The sequence below is a fragment of the Orbicella franksi genome, chromosome 14 (genome assembly GCF_964199315.1).
Source record: "Orbicella franksi chromosome 14, jaOrbFran1.1, whole genome shotgun sequence".
NCBI lineage: Eukaryota > Metazoa > Cnidaria > Anthozoa > Scleractinia > Merulinidae > Orbicella > Orbicella franksi.
This window is the reverse complement of record NC_138158.1, coordinates 21,508,560-21,528,761: the sequence shown is the minus strand read 5'-3', so window position 1 is coordinate 21,528,761 and position 20,202 is coordinate 21,508,560. Positions and strand designations below refer to the sequence as shown.

Here is a 20,202-nt window from a genome sequence, read left to right as displayed (position 1 = left end):
CATGTTCGTTCTTTCAAGAGAAAACAGTGATTACAACAATTATTTCATGTCAGATCTACATGCTACACAAGAGTAAATAGAATTATGCGCGTTGCTCTGCTTTTCGTGTTCGCTACCAATATGAATTCGAAATATTTACTCCTATATCGACAAAGTCGTGTTGAAGGAATGGAGCCATTAGGGGATCCTGATGCCTCGGGTAGGGAGGGGGAGGTAGGCGGTGGGGATGGAGGTGCAGAGTTAATGCGGGCCCTTATACCCCTATAGGCTCGATCCACAGACTTGCTTATCACGATATTTAAATCGTGCTTCTCTGAAACCTTTCCTCTGATACCCTTTTGCCTTGCTAAGCGCTAAAATGTTATTACTACTCAGTTATAGTGGCAAGCCTTAATCCCCCATCTGATCCTCAGTCACGAAATAAAACCCAGAGTTTCAGTTATCAAATCATTTAATGCATAATCACCTAAGCACATCTATTATTACAGCAACTGAAATCTCATGAGCAATGAGACCAGAAAACAACTTCAAAATGAAGCCTTAATCCGAGGTTATTTTTCTTATATGTATACTGAATATTTCACCTTTCAATTAATACAAGCAAACACAGTTTCATTCACTCTTCAGATATAAGGCATCGTTACCAAAAGATACCTGCGGCTCCTGAGCCTATATATTTCTTTCACTACACAACTAACACAAGTCTAATATTTCAACATGAATTGATTTGTCAATTAAGAAAATCTAGCCTGCTTTTTACATGCCTTGCAATATAATATTGGCTTACACAGAAAAAAAACACTCCGGTAATAGATACGGCACGTGACTGTGGCACGTGACTGTGAACCATTCTCTGACACACAAAACTAATGTTTAACAAATATACAGATAGTATCAAAGCTTCATTTATCAACTAAACTGAGCAATCGTTACATAAGTACTCTCTATTAAAAAAGTACTCTCTATTAAAAAAAAGGTATTCTTAAAATTATTCTTAAGTATTAAGAAAAAATAAAACGAAATTCCTTGGCCTGCTCATCTTAATTATAATTCATATCTGTGCGAAAGAAGCATTCTTAATGATTATGAAAAGGAATAACTATAGGGGATTCATCTGACGTCACTGTTTACATTTTTGCGCATTTGCATACGACTTTGTATACAGAATGAAACAAGTTAGATATCAATTGACTCCGGGCAGCTAAAGAGCTAGTAAAACATAATACATGGTGAAAATTTTATTTCTTTGGGTGTAATATTCAAGGAGCTATTGTCTATCAAAAACTACAAAATTTCTGAGTTGCAAAAACCCTAATGAGCTCATACACTCTTTGTAAAATTTTGGGTTTTTAAACTCGTGTTGCACAAAAAGTATTCAATACTTCAGGCTCATACTCATTGGCGGAGTTAATCGTACTATGACCTTTCAATATTCAGAACTGATTTATTTGCAGCTCCATCAGAAACTGAATTACTTATGAGGCAAATATTGTAAACAAGGATTCCCCTATAGTCTTGTAAACCTACCAAAACTAGACGCTAGCAAACACTTTAAGCAATAACGACCCGTTATTCTTTCACCCACTAAGCCAACTCATTGGTACACACATTTGGCAAATGTTTAAAATATATCATCTATAAGCGGACTTTTAATTGACTCTAAGCCTTAACTGACATCCGTAAAGAGTCAAACTAGAAGTCAAGTATGAAGGTTTTCAGCCGTGTTCCTGAGTATGCGATGAAATACATGTATCTTTCCATTTAGCATACAGAACATATTTGGTCGAGTTGGTCTGCTTTTGCTCTCAAAAACGTCGCCGCATCCGAGCCCTTTTTCTCAACTAAATCATTGATCGTGAAGCCCAGATCTATGACATCCACCACCAGGAAAACAGCACTGACACCAATAATCACTTTACCTAGAGCTTTGGCTCCTGCTTTAGTACCTGCTCCTGCTACATCACCTACAGCTTGTGCGCTTGCTTTAGCCGTCGCTCCTAGTACTTCATCAGCCAGTTGTACTCCTGCCTTAGCGCAGAATGATGCCACACCGTTGGAAGTAAGCCTTCGTACAAGGCGACGTATTTTGAGCGAGAGCTTCCCTGACTTTTTCATCCATTCCTGTAGGCTTCTTTCCATGTTCCTTAGGCGATCTAAAGTTTCCTTCCATTCCTTTTCCGCTTTCTTGATTTCGTTTGAGTTCACAGCCGCCTCTATGAAGCTTAGGGCTATACTTGTGCCGGCACCGCAAATCCAAAACCAAGCCCAATTAGCAACAGTGGCGTGGCGGCTCCTGCTGACATCACTGTTGCAATTCCTCCACCAATTGTTAGAGCCCCTCCCAGTATTCCAGCAGACGTTCCTGCAATATGTGCTTTCTTGCAATTTATCCACAAGAAATCAAGTGTATCAGCCGTTTAACGGAATCTCCAAGCTGTTTGTTTCCCCAGAGTAATAGGATCCTTTGTCATCCTTTGAAGCTGATGTAGATATCCCATCGTCTGTCGTTCAGTTTCATCCTCAGATAGATCGTCAGCAATCACCGCTATGTCATTCACAATTTCCGTGATGTTCTCAGGGTGTTCCATTCTTCAGCGTCCTCTCTGCAAAAATGAGGATACAAACAAGATGTAACATGACCAACCACCACGTGTTTTTAAAACATCCTACAAGAAGAGGCATTTCAAAGTCAAAACGTGAACACTGTACTCTTGTGTGCTGCAGAAATCAATGCAGGTTTTTTACAATTTAATCAAGGTTTTTGGTTTTAGAACTGTAGTTTCCAAAAGGTTTTCCTTGCGAATGTCAACTCCTGTTTGAAAATCAGGCGAACAAAAAATTGATTGACTGGAAGTGCCGACTATTGATGACTGATAGACCTAAATGGGTTGACACTACAGAAGTTTCAACTGATTATATGAAAGATCATAGTACGGTAGACAAAACTGTTCTGGATCGAAGTTTTAGGACACAAAATTAAAACAAGCAAAATACCAAGCGATGCAAATAATTTTATGATTGTCTTAAACCTTATTCAGTTCCACACATGGAAAATTATTTTCATATAGATCACGACGCAAGGAAGACTCACATTACAGCGTATCTAAATTTGGGGACTGAATCACAAAAGTACGGAAAATTGCGCCAAAAAAATAGTTGTGGTTTACCTCGACATCGTAGTGTTAGACCAGTATTATTGTGCGAAGAACATCATTACGTGTTTGTGGGTTTTTTTTTTTTTTTTTTTCATGAATTCGACGAGATGCCGCATGAGGAAGGAGCAATAATCCATCTAAACAGCGCTATAACCCTGCGATACATCAGCGATTTAGAGAATCAAAGATTCAAGTTGTGATACTAGAACGTCGATCCAGAGTAATTTTGTTAACTGAACATTGTTGAGAACTGGTGCAAAACGTTCACAGATGGAATCTGAACAACTTGCCGAAGAAACTTTGTTTGTACTTTTGAAATTTAGAATTTATCGGCATTATCCAAAATCTCAGTAGCTTCCTACCACCCATGCCGAAAGTGAAAGGGATTTGGGATCAGTTCTTAGGGCGAATGTCAACTGAATCCTGCACCCGAGATTCACCTAAGCCTCTAATTTTACATTTGATAACTTAATTGATAGTGATAAAACTCGATCGTAATCAAACAAAACTTTGGACGAAACGGCTATCCTTAGATCAGGTGCTGTGTCTGTATATCCCTCCAGCAAAGAGATACTGATCAGTGTTGCAATCAGAATGAATTTTACCTGGTGAACCAATCAGATCGATCCCTGCGGGCGAAGCGACTTTCCCTAGCAATAAGGCTCTTTTGCGATTGGTATATTTTACTTTATTTTTACAGGACGGACTTTTCCTATGCCAACTTTCACTGCAAAGGTCTCAATGTTGTTTATTATAAAGGTTAATCAAGGTTTTTGATGTTAGTTCTGTTGTTTCAGTTCCCCTTTCTTAGTTCAGTTTTAGTTTGAAAATTACGCGAATAAAAAGTGATTGAAATAATTATTGGTGACTGATCGCGCTGACTAACGGGAGTTCGTTATTTATTTTTCAGCAATTCCCAGAAATAGTCACCGGTAAATGCATCTCGAATGCATCAGTTCCTAGAATCCATTTGTGATTTTCCTGATTAAACTGAACAGGAATGAAATACTGGTCAAGATCGTTCATAAACGAGATCTGCGAAAACTTCAATTGCCTCTGATCTGCTTTGCTGGTCGTCGAGGGCTGCTTCTTCTGTGTACGCATAATAAAAGTGAAAGTACAGGCCGAATATTTAGGAAGCAGATGAAGCGATTTGTAGTCCAATGTTTGCTCTACCTGCACGTAATGATGGATGACGCTGAAATTTATCCTTGAGATTACTCTAGGCAAGGAAACTTGGAATTATCATTATTACAATTATTGTGATATTTATACCAAGCTGTGAATCAACATCGACACTGATAGGAAAAATTGTTTTACTATACGGTTTATTAAACCAGTAGGATAATACAGAGCCCACAAAAATTGACTCAAGAGACTGCAAAAGTATTTGGTATGTGAATTCGCGCGCAAAATGTGCTAAAGTGCAACAAAAGTCAGACGATACATCACAAGGGATCAAGAGAGAACTCTATTGAAATTAACATGCGGTTCAGTTCAGTCTTTATAACTTGGTGCGCTGCAAAAATCGAAGTCGGTGTTCAATCTAGCTCAATGAGGGATAACGCTGAAATCTTTACTCGCTGAAATCTTTACTCTTGCGGATTTTTGAATTATCGGCATTAACCGAAATCTCAGCTATTGAATATACAGCAGATAACTTCCTACATGTAGGTTCGTGACGTGACGAATGTGAGAGTGCTTTGAGATGAAGCAGTGTTTGGGGCTTCAAACAAGATGCAGTTTACCTCATGCAATAAAATGGATTGCGATCAAATCCATTCACACTCGAAATTACTAAACGAAAGTTGCACAAACCTAAGATTAGAGGCTTAGGTGAATCTCTCTACTCAAAATCAGTGTGTGGCGTCTTCCTTTGTACCCCTGCCGCAAAGAGATCGACTGATCGGTGTACGTGATGATGTAATCAGAATTATATCCTCCTCGGTGAACCAATCAGGTGAAGGGACTTTTCCCTGGGACAAATCCCTTGCAGTGCAGTGTTTACAAGAAGCCCATTGTTTAGGTAGACGGGAGTTTTCCCTTGTCTGAACAACACACTGCTTTTTGTATAAGTTAATCAAGGTTTTCTTCGCAATATCTGTTGTTTCAAAACCGGTTTTCGTGTTAACTTACAGTTTGCGTATTGCGCGGTCTGAAAATGATTGAAATGATTGATCATTTATAACTGAGAAAAACCTGATTATAAGAAGTTGGCGCTACGCTGTGTTATTTAACGTTACGTAACTTGGCCCATTCGGTTCGTGCAGCTAATGCTTAGAGGTCATCTGAAGTCTGCATAGTTCTGCGGTTAAATTTCGCGTAGATTTGAGGCTCTGCAATTTGCCAAAACTTTGATGCGAATTTCTTCTGTGTGGCTCATTGCTCTCAAAAAATGTTGCTCTTTTTAAAGATATAATCCCAGAAAGTCGTTTTCGTCCTGCCGATTGGCAGTTTCAAGGTTTTCTTCTCGATGCTTCGGCGGCTTCATTGCAGGATTCGCCTCAAGCAGCCCATCAATCATTTCGGCTTGCTACTGGTCTATAAACTGACAGCTTTCTAATTCGTTTTCTTTAGCAATAACACATTCCAAACGTTCACAGACGCTTCGCTCATCCCGACAAGTGACTTCGACTCGCAAAAAAAAGGCATTAGGGTGCATTCACAGTCGAAGGTAGTAAATGAAAATTTAATGAGCAAACCTTTGGACTAAAACTGCTGTACTCAAAATTAGCAGTGCAGAGTCATCCTGTTTACCCTTGCGGCAAAGAGATACTGATCAGTACACATCATTACACACTACTTTATTTGTAGAAGGGACTTTTCCCATGTCAACAACCACTGCAAAGATCAATGCATTTTTTTGTAACGTTAAACAAGGTTCTTGTTGTTAATTCTGTTTTTTGAAAACGGTTTCCTTTATTTAACAAATGGTAAACGCCATAGCGTGTACTATTGAGTTATGGATTCACGCGGGAGGTTGCTAAGCACGAAAGAAGCGTAAGAGTCGCATGAGGCGATAGCCGAGTGCGACTCTAGCTTCTTGAGTGCTTAGCAAACCTCCCAAGTGCATCCATAACTCAATAGTGCACGCTATGGCGTTTACCATTTGTTTTATAACATAACATTGAGACATTGGAACAACAGAAGTCCTTTTATTGAACTACATGACAAAAAAATGTTCGTGTAGTCTTACATGACAAGAGAAAACAAGCGCGCGAAAATTCATTCATGACAACCGACTGCCACCAGTAACTCGATAAAGTTTCATCTTCAGACAACTGTGAAGACAGTTTCGCATTTCTGGCAGAAGAACGTCGGCCATTACTTTGGAAACAATGTCTGTCAAAAGGTTTGCTTTGTAAACATTAGCACGCACGTCAGCGGCGTACACCCATGGGCAAATAGTAGACGCTGAATTAACCAATCAGAGCGCGCGCTTTGCTTTAGTTATGTTATAATTTTAATTTCAGATGCAGTTTGGCAGTTGCGCGAATGAAATGTGAGTGAAATGTGAATGAAATCTTCGAGACTGCTTCTTCTGATCTGCCCAAGCACAATGAAAATGAAATTCTATTCACAATTCTCGGAAGCAATCAGAGGTAAACGGACCTCGAACGCATCATTTTCTGGTTCATTGAACTGACAATGCATATGTTGAAAACTGCTGCAGACCGGCGTTCTGCTCGTTAATGAACGAAATCTAAAGGAACTGTAGATATTCTTGCTTTCCTTGAGAAGGTAAAAGCCTTCTCGCTCTTTTTCACTCCCTCAGGTTCTTCCGTTGTCACTGTATCTGAAGATGTACCAAAGCAGAATTTTAACAGTTCATTAGAATTAGAAACTTTCTATAAAATACCAAGAAAGCTCGGTTTTCGTGAAAGTCTCTTAGTAGTGGTTAGTCAATTTCAATAATCAGTTCTCCTCTTGTGCGTTTTTCCGGGGGCTGGGAGGTGGTTGGGCGCGTCGGCGCTCATTTGAGGCTGGGCGCTTGTTGACTTTTCCCACCTAGTGGGGGGTTTATTCGAGGTAGGCGCCTAATCGAAGAAATGCGGCATATCATACTACATCTGCATTCATGCTGACTGTTAATGTAATAGACATACGCGATACTCTGCTTGTTGTTCACTATCAATATGAAGTATTTACTCCGCCCAGGGGGCGGGTGGGGATGAATGGGAGGGGGGTTCGGATTAAAGGTAGCCCCCAAAAGTGGGAGTTTAGACTCCTAGCCTCGTGCAATCGTTTTAACATCAACTGATTTGTTCAATAAGAAAGACTAATTCTTTCACGTGCCTTGCAACATAACACTGTTATACACATTGAAAATGTACCCACGATGTTCGACGACTGATTTTAGTCGGTATCCCAACAAGTGTTTCTTTTTCTCGGCAGTGGGAAAATAATCGAGTCCCCTTACAACTACTAAAAAATAAGAAATAATAGTGCGACATGTGACTAAGGCACGTGCCACGTGCCACGTGCCACATGCCACGTGACTGTGTATCTGATCATTCTTTGAAGCAGTATCCACACATGAACCGGAGAAATTTGAAAACCCAGCTTTTTAATCCGTCAGAAAACGAAGCTTTTCGAAAACGCTCTTCAAACCGGAGGAATTTGCGAACGATGGCTTTTCGTTTTCTTGCGGAAGGAAACGATCGATTTTGAAAGCGCAGCTTTACGAAAACGATGGCGTCAAGATAACCATGTGATTTCCCTGACCGCGTTTTCCTCAAACACAAATCCAAAATGACCAGTGACTGTTCCGTTTTTTAATTTCTCAGGCGAAGTGTGGACGGAGCGCCTGACAAGCAAAACTTATATTGGTGCACACGATATATCAAAGCATCATTTATCAACTTAACTCAGCAATCGCCACATCTCGCTACAATTCTCTTTTTAAATGTATTCTTAACTCTTGCAGTTCTATTTAAAAAGCACTCTTAAATTGTCGAGGAAAAGGTTGTTGTTATTCATCGTGGTGGATGCAATAATAAAGTGTATTATCGTTTGTCTCACGATGTAGTCACTTGAGATGTAGATCGCTTTCAAAATCGATCTACATCTCAAGTGACTACATCGTGAGACAAACGATAATACACTTTATTATTCACTCTTAAATTATTCTTCTTCAAGTATTGATAAGAAACCTAACAGAATTCCTTGCCAAACTTTTTCTAATTTACAGACGTATATGTACAACAGCTATTCTCATATGATAAAAGAGAAATACTACCCCTGGTTTTCGAAAACAAAAAAACTGACCTTGTAAATCTTCTACAACACGAAGCCTAGGAAACTCCTTTAGCAAAACCTGACAAATCGTTATTTCTTCACCAACTAAACCAACTTTTTGGTACACACAACTGATAACAGCAGTTAACATTGATTCTATAACTCTTAAAAATCGTGGAAAGTAACGGTGCGTCTAAATGATTATAGAAACCTCGGACATTGTTAATGTAAATTCAATTATATTGGTTAAAACCTGAACTGGATTCTATACTCTAAACACGTTTAGGGACTAATATATCTCTCTATTTCTCACGTTAAGTTTTAGTTTACATCCATTATAGTCCGAGTCAAGCGTGAAGGTGTACCGCAGTTTTCCTGAGTAATCAATGAAGGAACTTTTCTTTTAATAACAGGAGCATATTTTGTCAAGTTCGTCTGCCTCTGCTCTCAGAACCTTTGCTGCATCCGAGGCTTTTTCGTTGAGTAAACCTCTGATCGTGAAGTAGAGATCATAGATATCCCACGCCAGGAACACAGCACTGACGACAATTATCACTCTACCTGCAACTTTGCTTGCGTTTGCGCCAGCTTTAGCACCTGCTTGTGTTATATCAGTTAAATTTCGTTCGAGAACTTGGAATGGAGTTTCTAAGAAATACACTAACCCCATCCATATTATTATGACATACGGAACAACAGAGAATAGTCGCGTACTACGCACCGTTTACTAGCTTACAAGCGCTATTCGGTCCCATATGATTGGTGGGAATTCCTCAGGACTTGTAGTCTAAAGTCTCGCCCAGCATTGATTACAAGTTAGAACAGTTCACCTTTCACTTTCGCGCTTTGGCGGAAGTCACTGAGTTAGGACGCATCCATACTGCGCACGCAAATTCACACGCCATGTCATGCATGAGAGCGCGCGCTAAGTAATAAGATGAACAATGATAGGGCAGATGGCCATTGCTATAGTTTTGCCTGGATTTAACGATCTTGGACGTATGGTGACCCCTATTTTTCTTTTGATGGATCATTTTCTCTACCGATTTTCTACGTTTCGGGAAATGATGAAGAAAATCTATCGACTAGAAGTTTGAATTTTTGCAAAATGCACCATTGAATTCCATTCTTTTTAGCTCTTCGTTTATCTGTGCGACGGTTTCAAATGTCTCTTGAAGGGTTAAGTTTTGTGAAAACGTTGGTAAAATTTTAAATTTTTCACGCAACAGACCCACTTCTACAAAATATGACAAAGATCGCTTGCCTCCGTTGACTCACCTTCGATAGTTTTAGCTATAAACCAGTGTAGACCACGCTGAATTACGTGCGCTATTTTTCAAAATCAGGGTAGTTTTCCACGCGCTTTATCTCTGAAAGGAAGTCGGTGACCCCCAATTTTCTTTTGCATTTCTGACACAAGTAACTCATTATCTGACTGCAGTAAAAATTATAAAAAAAATTATCGACTGGAAAATTTTCGCGCCAACGTCCTTAATTAGTGAATTCGATAATGACGCCGAGGTAAAATGGTAAAGATGAAATTTTAAGATAAGATAATATTGCTACAATATTGTGAAAAGAAAGCATCACATACTGGCCTTTGTTCATACTGGATAGCGTACGTTTCTTTCACGACAATGGCCATATTTATCAGCCAAGATTAGTGTTTCAAGAGAAAAACGAAGACTCCCTCGGAGGTAACAATGTTTCAACTAAACATATAAGCTGTAACAGTGGCGTTATTTATGCCATATTAACTACAAATCCTTAGTTGACCAAGCTTGTTTGGTCAAGATGGCTGGATATCGGCTACTTGCTCTTGTTTGGATAGCTGTAATTCTCGACTGAGCCTCGGTCCATAACCTTGCTTTCAGCCGTCTTGAAATCACGCTTGGATAATCCTCATATGTAAATTTAAATTGAAAAAGTCTTGAATAGGCAATTCCATTTTGAAGCTAGAACATTTTCCTCTTGGTGGCTGGCATCTGTTGCAGTGCTAACTTTCTTTCAAGCTCGGCAACTTTACTTTTCAAGGAGTTTATTTCTTTTTGTGCTTCAGCTTTCACAAACTGGAGTTTCTGGATATGAACAAAAGAGGTATGAATTCTTAACAACGTACTCACTAAGGTTAAGATGGGAGTATATCAATTAAATAATGAGGGAACAGGACCAAGCAATCAACAAATTAGATATTTGTAAAGTTGTTTTGAAATAACCAGACCAAAGTAAGAATAGAGGACTGAATGGAAAACTTGGAAAGCAGTCTCCTGGCGAAAATAAAAACCTAGAAGAATTAACAAATATATCATTTTAATTTAGTCCTCAACGCTCATCTTATTCCACAACTTAATCAAGGCTCGCCGTTGTGTGATTTCAGTATTCTCAGCTTGGTGTTCGGGATATTAAGATTGGACGACGAGTCAGTACAAGACTGAGAACGGGCAATATTTTCGAATTTCAAATCAGTGTCGTTTTCAAAGCCCTTGCTCTTCATGTTTTTAGGTAGAGAGGGTAGCTCACAGGATGAGATGGGTATGTGAAGTGATAATGTAACGCCTGCAAACTAGAATTGAAAAATCGTTCTCGTAATTGAGTCACGCATTGATAATCCTTGGAAGGTGGTAGATGTTTCACAGCATTTAGAGTTACCTTTCTGAATATGTCGGTGTTAGCATTAAACGATTGACCAGCCTGGGCTTTAGCGTTGTTTCTTTCACGTTGAAGTTTGAGAAGTTTCTCGTCATACTAAAAACGAAAAGAGGCACAGGACATCACGTTAATTTACTGGAACATATGAACGAATGAACCAACCAACTTAAGAAGAAAAAACTGAGTTTATGATTTAAATTGAGAAGTTTATGAAATTAAGAAGTCAGTGAAATGTTTCCATAGCAATTACATATGATGTTAATTTTGCAAACGAATTAATTAATAAACAAACGGATGAAAAATTAACCGAAGAACAGGAGAAATATAGTGATTTCACTTGGAAATTTGGGTTTTTTGGGAAAACTAGTCGCTGAGGAGAGGTGGTCGCTTACGAAGAGGTTGTGGCAACCGGCGGTTCGACTGTAGTTGTTACAGAGAAAAAACGGTTTTGCAAGAACTGTCCATCAGTTTAATACGCCTTTAAAAATGCCTACGGATTCAGAAGTTAGATTAACATATTTGGTTGTACTTACCCAAGTACCGACGCCCCAGTTTAATAGCATATCAGTGCCAAATACTCTGATGCGTAAAAACTACTTTCAAGAAAAAACTAAAGAGCGAAGGAAAGAGCGAAGAAAAGAGAGAGGAGCTACGAGCCGAATAAATTGTAAAGATGTCTACACTCGTTTGTTAACCTGTAGGCGAAGCTTGACTATCTCTGTTTGATGGGCTTGAGTTGCATCGGTCAACTGTTTCTGTAGTTTTTGTATTTGATCACCCTTATCTTGCTGTGATTTCTCCAGTGCTGCAATCTCCCTCTTTCCTGACGTTCAAAACCAAACACGCTTTTAGCTCAGAGATGCAACGAGTTTAAGTCCTTACACGATTTAAGGAGAAGTAAGTTAAGTTAAAACAGGCTTAGGGTATCGAAACAGTGGCGCTTTTGTTCTACGGAGCCCAAGAAGTGGACATAAATTAAAACTTATTAGTGACAAATTCAGTCACAAATTGCCTCCTTTCTTGTTTGTATGGTTACTGAAACCCAGTTGTTCGCAGGGTAGGTATAACGTTATCCACTGGATAAGTCGCTATCTACTGGATAAAGTAGTCTGTTTTTCTGCACATCTGTCCACTGGATAGTGTTTTATCCAAATTATATAGCGTTATCCACCCTGGCTTTGAACAACAGGGGCGAAATGCTTTGAAGGCATCACGTATCGTTTCTTTATTACGGCGCACTTGAAAAAAACCGGTTGATTCCTTCCTTGCTGGGGCCAGTGGGGCAAATGCACCTTTTGATTGCCTTGTTAACTGAGATAGAAGTATCATCAGAGTACGAAGGAAGTAAAACTTTTCGCACAATAGAGTGGTAACGGGCTTGAGAATACGGGATTAATTGCGCATCAGTTTCCTTTGGAATGATTTCAATTGGTAGATCTTGATTGAGTTTTTGAACAAGATTTGAACAAAGGAGAACTGATTCGGCAGGTGACGATAAAATATATTGCCTGCACGGCACATATACTTGCGAGGATTGACATTTAAAGTAAAGACTCGGGGTTCTTACTTTGTTGAAGTGCCTCTTCTCTGACCCTCGACATCTCCTGTTTGTGACTGTTTATCGCCCCAGAAATTTGACTTTTGTGTTCCTTAAAAATAAAGATATAAACGGCTTATTTTAATAAAACAAACATTTAATATTTATTCAAAGAGCCAGCTGGAGCTCGCTAATTCAATCGATCGTATCTCTATGGGAATATACATCTCTCGAGGGAATTCTTCCGCTATTAAGACTTAAAAGTCGACTAGAAACTTGGTATGAACGTTTATGTATTTTCCTTGATTTTAAAATTACATGTTATTTGGCCCGCGGATAGCAAGTGCTAATCTAGGCGTACTTTTAATCGCTTATGCTTATAACTAGATTAATTAAATAAAAATAATATTGCTATCGTTTCTGCATATTAAGACTACTAAGATAAAATCAGGGGAGAATAATGAGAGAAGACATTGATTTGAAATACTTAAATGTTTAACATTATAAAGAAAAAGTCATGTATAAAAATGACGACAACAAACAAGTAATTGTAGCCATGGTAACCATGCTCACCTGCTCTAGACGGATTGATTTCTCTCTCATTACTGTGATCTGTGATTTTAGTTCCGCATTCTCCTCTAAACAAACAAAGGAACAGCAACTTGCAGAGGTTTTCAGTTAACAAAAGCACGGTTTTTTCAACTGATTACATGTTATGTTTATTTTGGTTTTAAGGGCAGTTTACTACCCTAACTAATTAACGCAAAGACGCTGATTGGGAAATCGTCATTGGTTCTTTTCAATCAGAGGCTAAGTTCAACTCTTACACTGGACCATGTAAACAAGTCCGTACCTTGCAGATGATACTTTCCTCTGAGGCGACCTCAAAGAGTAGATGAAATTGAAATTTTTGTACAGTTTTACCTTCCTTGTCACATCGTTTTAATAAAACTTTCTGAAGACTGTCCACCATTGCTTTAAACTTTTCAGCTTCTTGAAAATCAAAAAAACAAAGGAACACTTTCAAACAGTCCTAGAACTACTGTTCATAAATCGGCTTGGCTGCCATCTTTGGAAGCCGCTCAACGAAGCAGAAAGCAGGGTCACTGGAAACAAGAGAGGGCTTATCAGAAATGATGGAGATTAAAAGAAATCGGGAACAGGGGGTGGTATCCGCGGGGGGGGGGGAGGGGGGCGTGCACGTCCTTATGGCACGGAAAAGCACTCTCCGAGGAAAAATCTCTTTTCGAGAAAGTGGAGATCAGCCAACAGTAAACTAGTGTAGCTCATTATTCAAGGGAAATATGTTTTTGCTAAGTTCAAGCGGGTAGCGAGAAACTTGGGATAGGCTAAACATGTTTATGGCTGACAGCCTCGAACTATTATAAAGGACCGACTAACAAGCTGGTCTTATGACCCCTAACTCGCTCTCATGCCATCTCACCAAGGCAAGTGCAGTCTTACTGAATCTGAGCCTGTTATATTTTTTGCGAGTCGACAGCTTCGCTTATTTGGCAGGCAGATTATGCCAACTTTCATTCATACAGTTTCAAATCGTTTGATAATTTAAGAAAATTCTGCCCAACTCTAAACCAGTGTCCCAAGAAGGAAGACGTGGGGATTTGCATGGTAAGAATGGGCCAGGAAATAGGCATTTTTGCTTAAAAACTGGGATAGAGGAAGTTGGGATTTTTTGCTAAAAAATGGGACACCATACACAAATTCCCTTCTGTCAACCATAACAAAATAAGTGTTGCGTGGAGTCTACGCTCTTACTCCCTTCCTTCGCCATAATTCCTGATTTTTTTTTTCCGCTGTCGTTAGGAAAACGGTTTGTAAATTCAAAGAAAGCCGTTTTGAGTTCCATATAACCAAGGAATTCAAGATACCGGTAGAACGTTGTCCGAAATAGCGCGAGTCAATCTTTAGTATGTTTACGGGGATATTCAAACCTTCCAGTGCAATCTTTTCAGCTTCCTGGCATGATTGAAGCTGCTTATTAAGTAAACGGTTCTCCTTTTTCAGGCAGTTGTTTTCTTGGCCAGTGTTCCTCACTAACTGCAAGTCAGAAAAAGAAAAACGAGCCAGTTTATTCACCTCAACTGTAGCAGCGAGGGTTACCAACTCTAGCAGCCAAAATTACGCCTTATATTAATTATGTGAGAGGAAGTCACTCACGATCGAAGACCTTAATACTAACTGCTCAGGAGCTGCTGTTTGAAATTAAAAAAAACATGCCGAAAAGGAGCTGGGAGACCGGACTCGAAAGAGTGGCAGAAACCGAGCCTAGGAGTTCCCTGTCGAAAACACCTCCACAACAACAACAAAAAAGACACAGTCTTTTCTTTTTCGATATTCAAACTTACCTTTTCAAAGTGCATGTATTCTTGAATCAAATTATCTAAGTCAACCGCTTGTCTGACGGAGTCTCCTGTAGCGGCCATCTTGTTCTTGACTTATTGGCTTGTGATCCTAACTTGAAGAAAGTATTTTGAACAACATCAGACATTGCAAAAATGTTTTTTCTTTTTTTCAAGATCGAATACTCTTTGACCGTAGAAGTTATTCTTATCCCAGATAAGCTTGACTTTTAATACGACAAGTTAAATGATAGATAAGCTTAGCTTACAGAGAATGTTCAGAGCTCAATAATTTGATAAGTTCAAGTCTTAAATTTGAATGCTTACCTTACCACCGGAAAAGAAGTCTGCAATTCGCCTTGTAACTTCTTCCACTTCAAGAAAATCTATTGCTTAGCTTCCCAATAGTGTATTTTCCGAACAAAGACGACCCGTAAGGTTCAGTAGTAACTAGACTGTTATTTTTACAGTAGTTTTTCGAACAAGGCTCTAGAACTCGTGAGACGAATTTTGGCGGGAAACTTCAGATGCGGGCCGCGGGTTGCTAACTTTTACTATGCTGTCAGGGTAGGGGTAGGAAGGACGCGCGAGTCTTCAGTTTATGTGATTTCCAAAATTACTGGTAAAATACTTCTTCTTATTAACCGTTTTTCAGATTCCATGCAAATAGAGTTGTGATATCATAAATTACATTCCGTAGAAAAGGCAAGCCGACAAGCTGGGTTTATCATCAAATAAATTTTGGTTTGACAAGAAAGTAGACTTTCCAAACTCGACGATGTAAAACACAAAACAAATTTTGGGAGTGCCGAGAGAACATCAAGTCTCTGAACAAGCTGTAAACGGCAGAAAAATAAGAGGTTCCTCTTCGCTGGTTCTTCAAACGGGAGGAGTTGGGACTTGTGCCATATCCGACATTTAAGAGGGGTGGGGAGGGGGTTTATTTTCTCACGTCCACAGTATTTTATCCCCTGTGGCATCCAGTCTCTTCCCATCAAAAATACACTGTAGGTAACCATAATTATCTCCATTTTAATTTAACTTAATCTGTACAAATGTCATTTCAAGCGGAGTCACCTTCCGAAACAAATTTCATTATTAGTTTCGGTCTACAGTGAGATTACACGGAGTGCACATAATTTAAAATAGCAAAACGCTAAATATTAACTTTTCTCAGGCAACGAAATAGGCTACTGAACTGAAACAAGCCCTATTATTATGCCGAAAGATGTAAAATTATACAAAAAAAAAAAACAGTTTAACAGTCGCAAATGTTTAGAACAGTACAGCTAGAAACTAAGTCAACCGACATAGTTTAACTTTGGGAGTTTCTATATTATCCCTGTCGAAGGAACAAGTTCTGTTTGGCTTCCCGAGAAAACGCCAAACGCTTTCCATTCTTAAAGTTGACTTAAAGCTTCACCTAAACACATTTGTTCCCACGACAGGAATTTGCGCCACGCCATCCGTGATGTATGGCACTCCTGTCAGTTCAAAAGACGACAACAAATTGCAATGTTAAAAGAAGTCTTCGTACAAAACCATTCATATAAAAATGTGTTCCCCCTACAGGTTCATTTTCATGCAAATCAACCTCATTTTCATATAAAAAGTTTTCCATGAGGACTCGTTTTGAAACAGAGGTACAAGGTAACTGGGAAATGGCCTGCTGACAAAACTGTTTCCTGACTGATAACGGACTTGTCGTTCTCGTCTTAAAATTTATCTCAAGTCAACCTTAAATGACGATCACTAGACGCAATTCACCCTCAGCTTAATTTCGAACTGCTGTTGCCTCGTTGAAAATTTCAAATTTGTTTTGTGCCTCATGGGCAATGTCTCCGAATTCCACCCCTCCCGCCCCCCCCCCCCCCCCCCCTCCGCACCGCTCCACTTCCAATTTTGTACCAAACAGATTACAAAGTCATCTCTTAATTTCGCATTTTAAGGGTATTAATGGCCGATAATCCTTTCTGCATTCCCAGCACTCGGGTCTGTGTAGAGAAAGAAAATGCTTGAATCCAAAGCTGCACGGAAATAAAGGCTCTCACAACGATGAAAAACCCAACATGCGTGGTACTGTGGCGTAAAATTCTCAAACAAGACCGTGGCAGCTGGATTGAATTTTCTATGTACAAGAACTTCTTTAACTGGGCAAGTTATCTTCTGGCCGGCAAGAAAAGAAAGGTAACCAAATTTAAGATTTTCCGCACCAACTTGTCCCATCTAAGAATTGAAGGTTGGGGTCAAACCCTCAAAAACAACAGATTGCTTCAATGTCTTCTGTTTGTCTGAAATTTCTTCCAAGTACAGTTGCGCCTTCCACATTTACTTGCTCTAAATTAGCTTTCAAGTAGACTTCATCTCTGACGTTTCCGCTAGGAAGCCTCAGCTTAAGACAGACAGACTTTCCTCTTTCTGCGCTCAACTCTCCTTCCCTCGAGAAACGTTTTGAGACTGGGCCCGAAAAATTCCAAACTGATGACATGCTCTACAAAGATCCGTGTAGCGTCTCTGATTGGTTGTTTCTCAGGTTTGAATATTCGCGCGTAAAAATCCACCAATCAGAGACAGTACACGGATCTCTGTAGAAGTACGTCATCAGTATGGAATTTTTCGGGTCCAGTCTCAGACGTTTCTCGAGCAGGGGAGAATTAAACGCGCGAAAGACGCTTGTCTACTCAAGCTTAACTGTAAAAGACGCCGACTGCAACCCGTGCGATAGTTTCATCGCTGTTTATGCGTCTCTTAACACAACACAAGGTCGCTTCCTTAGCAAGCAAGGGCAACGATGAGACTTGCGCACATTTCCATGAATTCCATAGTGTGGTGGGATCCTACGTGATTTGTGAAGCTATCAGAGTCTTTAAGGCTGCTAAATGACGAATTAGCAGAAGATTTTCGGGACGATTTGCCTGATGTGATTCCCTCAGTGTGTTCTGAATTGTTCTCTGGGGTGGGGAGGCTTTTGAAGTCCAGCAGATAGCTCTTGTGATCGACCTGGTAGAGCTGAAGAGCGATTTTGGTCTGAAATATAAAACAAAGACAGAAGTTAAGAAAACAGAGGTTTTGCCGTCAAAGGACCAAGCTTGCTTTAATGTTGCTGCTAAAGCAACACGACGAATTTTTATGACGTTAAAGGAGCTCCGTAAGGGTATTTTGAGTAATTTTCGCCACGTACAAAATTACCTTTAATAGAAGGAAACGTGAAAATGGTAGTTTACGAAGATAGAAAAACTCCAAAGAGATAATAATAAACCATAAAGGAACAAGTATGGTTAAGGATGGAGAAGATTAACACGGATTACAAACGACGAACTTGAAAAATTTAGGCTACAGTTTTCAAGATGCGCAAACAGAGACGTGGCTCCTTTAAACTGATGTGATGGACTAAGATGAGCTGATTAATCGAGAGAATCGGGAGTCTTTGAGTGTCCAACTTAACCTCGAGCCCTGATATATAGCTTAAAGGTACTTACAAATTTTCCAGTGATCCTGTTTCGATGAAGCACTCTTAGACTAAAAGGATTGATTATTTTCCACTCCTGGGAGAACAAAAAAATAAAGGAAAGATTCGGTTATGTGCACAACTGACGAGAAAACTACTCAGAATTTTCCATTGTACTTACATAACCTAACGACATCATTGCACGATAAACCTCTCCCATGATATCATTTGGCTTGCTCTGTGATCGGATACCTGTGGGCAGACCATAATAATTAGCAAATGAGAACACATCTTGCTTTGCTGTACTCAAATGTTCAAATGTTGTTGTTTATTGTGGTCAATACGCTTAGCTATACCTAGCTAGTTCTTGGGCATGCCACTTAAACTGAAAAAAACAAATATATCAACTAAACTCATAATAGGCTTAGGGAACAGGGATTTGTACTTACAAAGTATGCTAGTACAATTTTGTTTGTTTGAGCTTTTTTTAGATCTAGAGGATGAGTATTAAACTGAAGAGCCAGACAGCTAACCAATTTGGCATCTGCGGCATGAAATAATTATATAGAATAAACCTACCTAAATGCCATTTGGGTCTCTTTCCCAGCGCTAATCTGACATAAGGGACTTTCTTTGATGGTGTTGTATGATTGGAACCTAAAAGAAATCATGAAACACAAACCAGGAAATTAGAAATGCCATGCTCCTTCAAAAGTCCTTACATCACATACTTATCTATAATTTTTTTGCATTTACAAAGTTATTTTTAAAAATGATTTAAATATGAAAATTCGAGTCCCCTGGTTGGATTTAAACTGGTCACCTCCCACATACTGGACAGATGCTCTAACCCCTGAGCTACAAAGAAACCCTGGGAAGACTAAACTAGACTAGACTAGAATAAACTAGGCTAGACTAGATTAGACTAAACTACACTAGATTAGACTATATTCGTTTAGACTACACTAGGCTAGACTAAACTAGACTAGACTAGTTAAAGTAGACTAGATTAGACTAAACTAGACTTGACTACACTAGGCTAGACTAAGCTAGACTACACTAAACTAAACTGGAGTAGACTAAACTACACTAAACTTAACTAAACCAGACTATACTAGACTAGACTAAATTGGACTACACTAGACTAGACTAGACTGGATTTCACTATACTAGACTAAACTGGACTAGACTAGACTGAACTAGACTTAAAAATGACCTGCATCCCACCAATATGACTGTAACTACAGATCTAATTTATGTATGTCACAAAAGGAAGCCACACCAACCAGTTCTTATTCTCTCAACTGATGTGTTTGAAGTTCCCTCATTTGCAACAGCAGTAGTCTGTCAAATAAAAAGAATTAATATTGAAGACCACTGCTAGCTTAAGAGTGAATAGTGAAGGTATTTGAAGTCCCTAGGTACTATCAGAACAAACAGGCATAGCACCCTCAGAAGATGTGGCACAAAACAATAATATCATTACATTCTCAATATCAGGTCCATTTGCAGCAAATTTGGACAGCAAAAGGCTCTGAACAAATCTGTCTTTTGAAAGCATAAAATCACAGGCAACCCCTCCCCTCTTTAACAAACGGTAAACGCCATAGCGTGCACTATTGAGTTATGGATGCACGCGGGAGGTTGCTAAGCACGAAAGAAGCGTAAGAGTCGCACGAGGTGATCGCCTCGTGCGACTCTAGCTTCTTGAGTGCTTAGCAAACCTCCCAAGTGCATCCATAACTCAATAGTGCACGCTATGGCGTTTACCATTTGTTTTATAACATAACATTGAGACATTGGAACAACAGAAGT

At 39.4% G+C, this 20,202-nt stretch overlaps 2 protein-coding genes and 1 pseudogene across 2 annotated transcripts in view; all 3 read right to left on the bottom strand.

Annotated features, from left to right (window-relative positions):
- Positions 1–1,700: 1,700 nt before the first annotated feature.
- Positions 1,701–2,588, bottom strand: LOC145468303 (uncharacterized; annotated as a pseudogene).
- A 7,352-nt stretch (positions 2,589–9,940) lies between these two features.
- Positions 9,941–15,104, bottom strand: LOC145468331 (uncharacterized). Its single transcript, XM_081452034.1, has 8 exons — positions 14,942–15,104; positions 14,532–14,633; positions 13,504–13,572; positions 13,153–13,217; positions 12,610–12,691; positions 11,738–11,865; positions 11,043–11,138; positions 9,941–10,471 (listed from the first exon to the last, which is right to left on the bottom strand). The coding sequence occupies exons 1-8, from the start codon at positions 15,021–15,023 to the stop codon at positions 10,349–10,351; spliced, it is 747 nt and encodes a 248-aa protein (XP_081308160.1). The 5' UTR covers positions 15,024–15,104; the 3' UTR covers positions 9,941–10,348.
- Positions 15,105–15,952: 848 nt separating this feature from the next.
- The window catches only part of LOC145468269 (5'-AMP-activated protein kinase catalytic subunit alpha-2-like), an 11,958-nt gene continuing 7,708 nt past the window's right edge, over positions 15,953–20,202 (bottom strand). The window contains exons 12-16 of the mRNA XM_081451957.1: positions 19,674–19,731; positions 18,967–19,044; positions 18,569–18,639; positions 18,419–18,484; positions 15,953–17,966 (exon numbers count right to left, since the gene is read on the bottom strand). Of these exons, the coding sequence (XP_081308083.1) occupies positions 17,712–17,966; positions 18,419–18,484; positions 18,569–18,639; positions 18,967–19,044; positions 19,674–19,731 (528 nt within the window). The 3' untranslated portion in view covers positions 15,953–17,711. The remainder of the gene's footprint in view (positions 17,967–18,418; positions 18,485–18,568; positions 18,640–18,966; positions 19,045–19,673; positions 19,732–20,202) is intronic.

Coding starts and splice junctions, on each gene's coding strand:
- LOC145468331 (XM_081452034.1), bottom strand. CDS start 15,023: ATGGCCGCTACAGGAGACTCCGTCAGACAAGCGGTTGACTTAGATAAT. Junction 13,218..13,503: donor AAAACGATGTGACAAGGAAG/GTAAAACTGTAC, acceptor TTGTTTGTTTAG/AGGAGAATGCGGAACTAAAA. Junction 12,692..13,152: donor AATCAATCCGTCTAGAGCAG/GTGAGCATGGTT, acceptor TTTATTTTTAAG/GAACACAAAAGTCAAATTTC.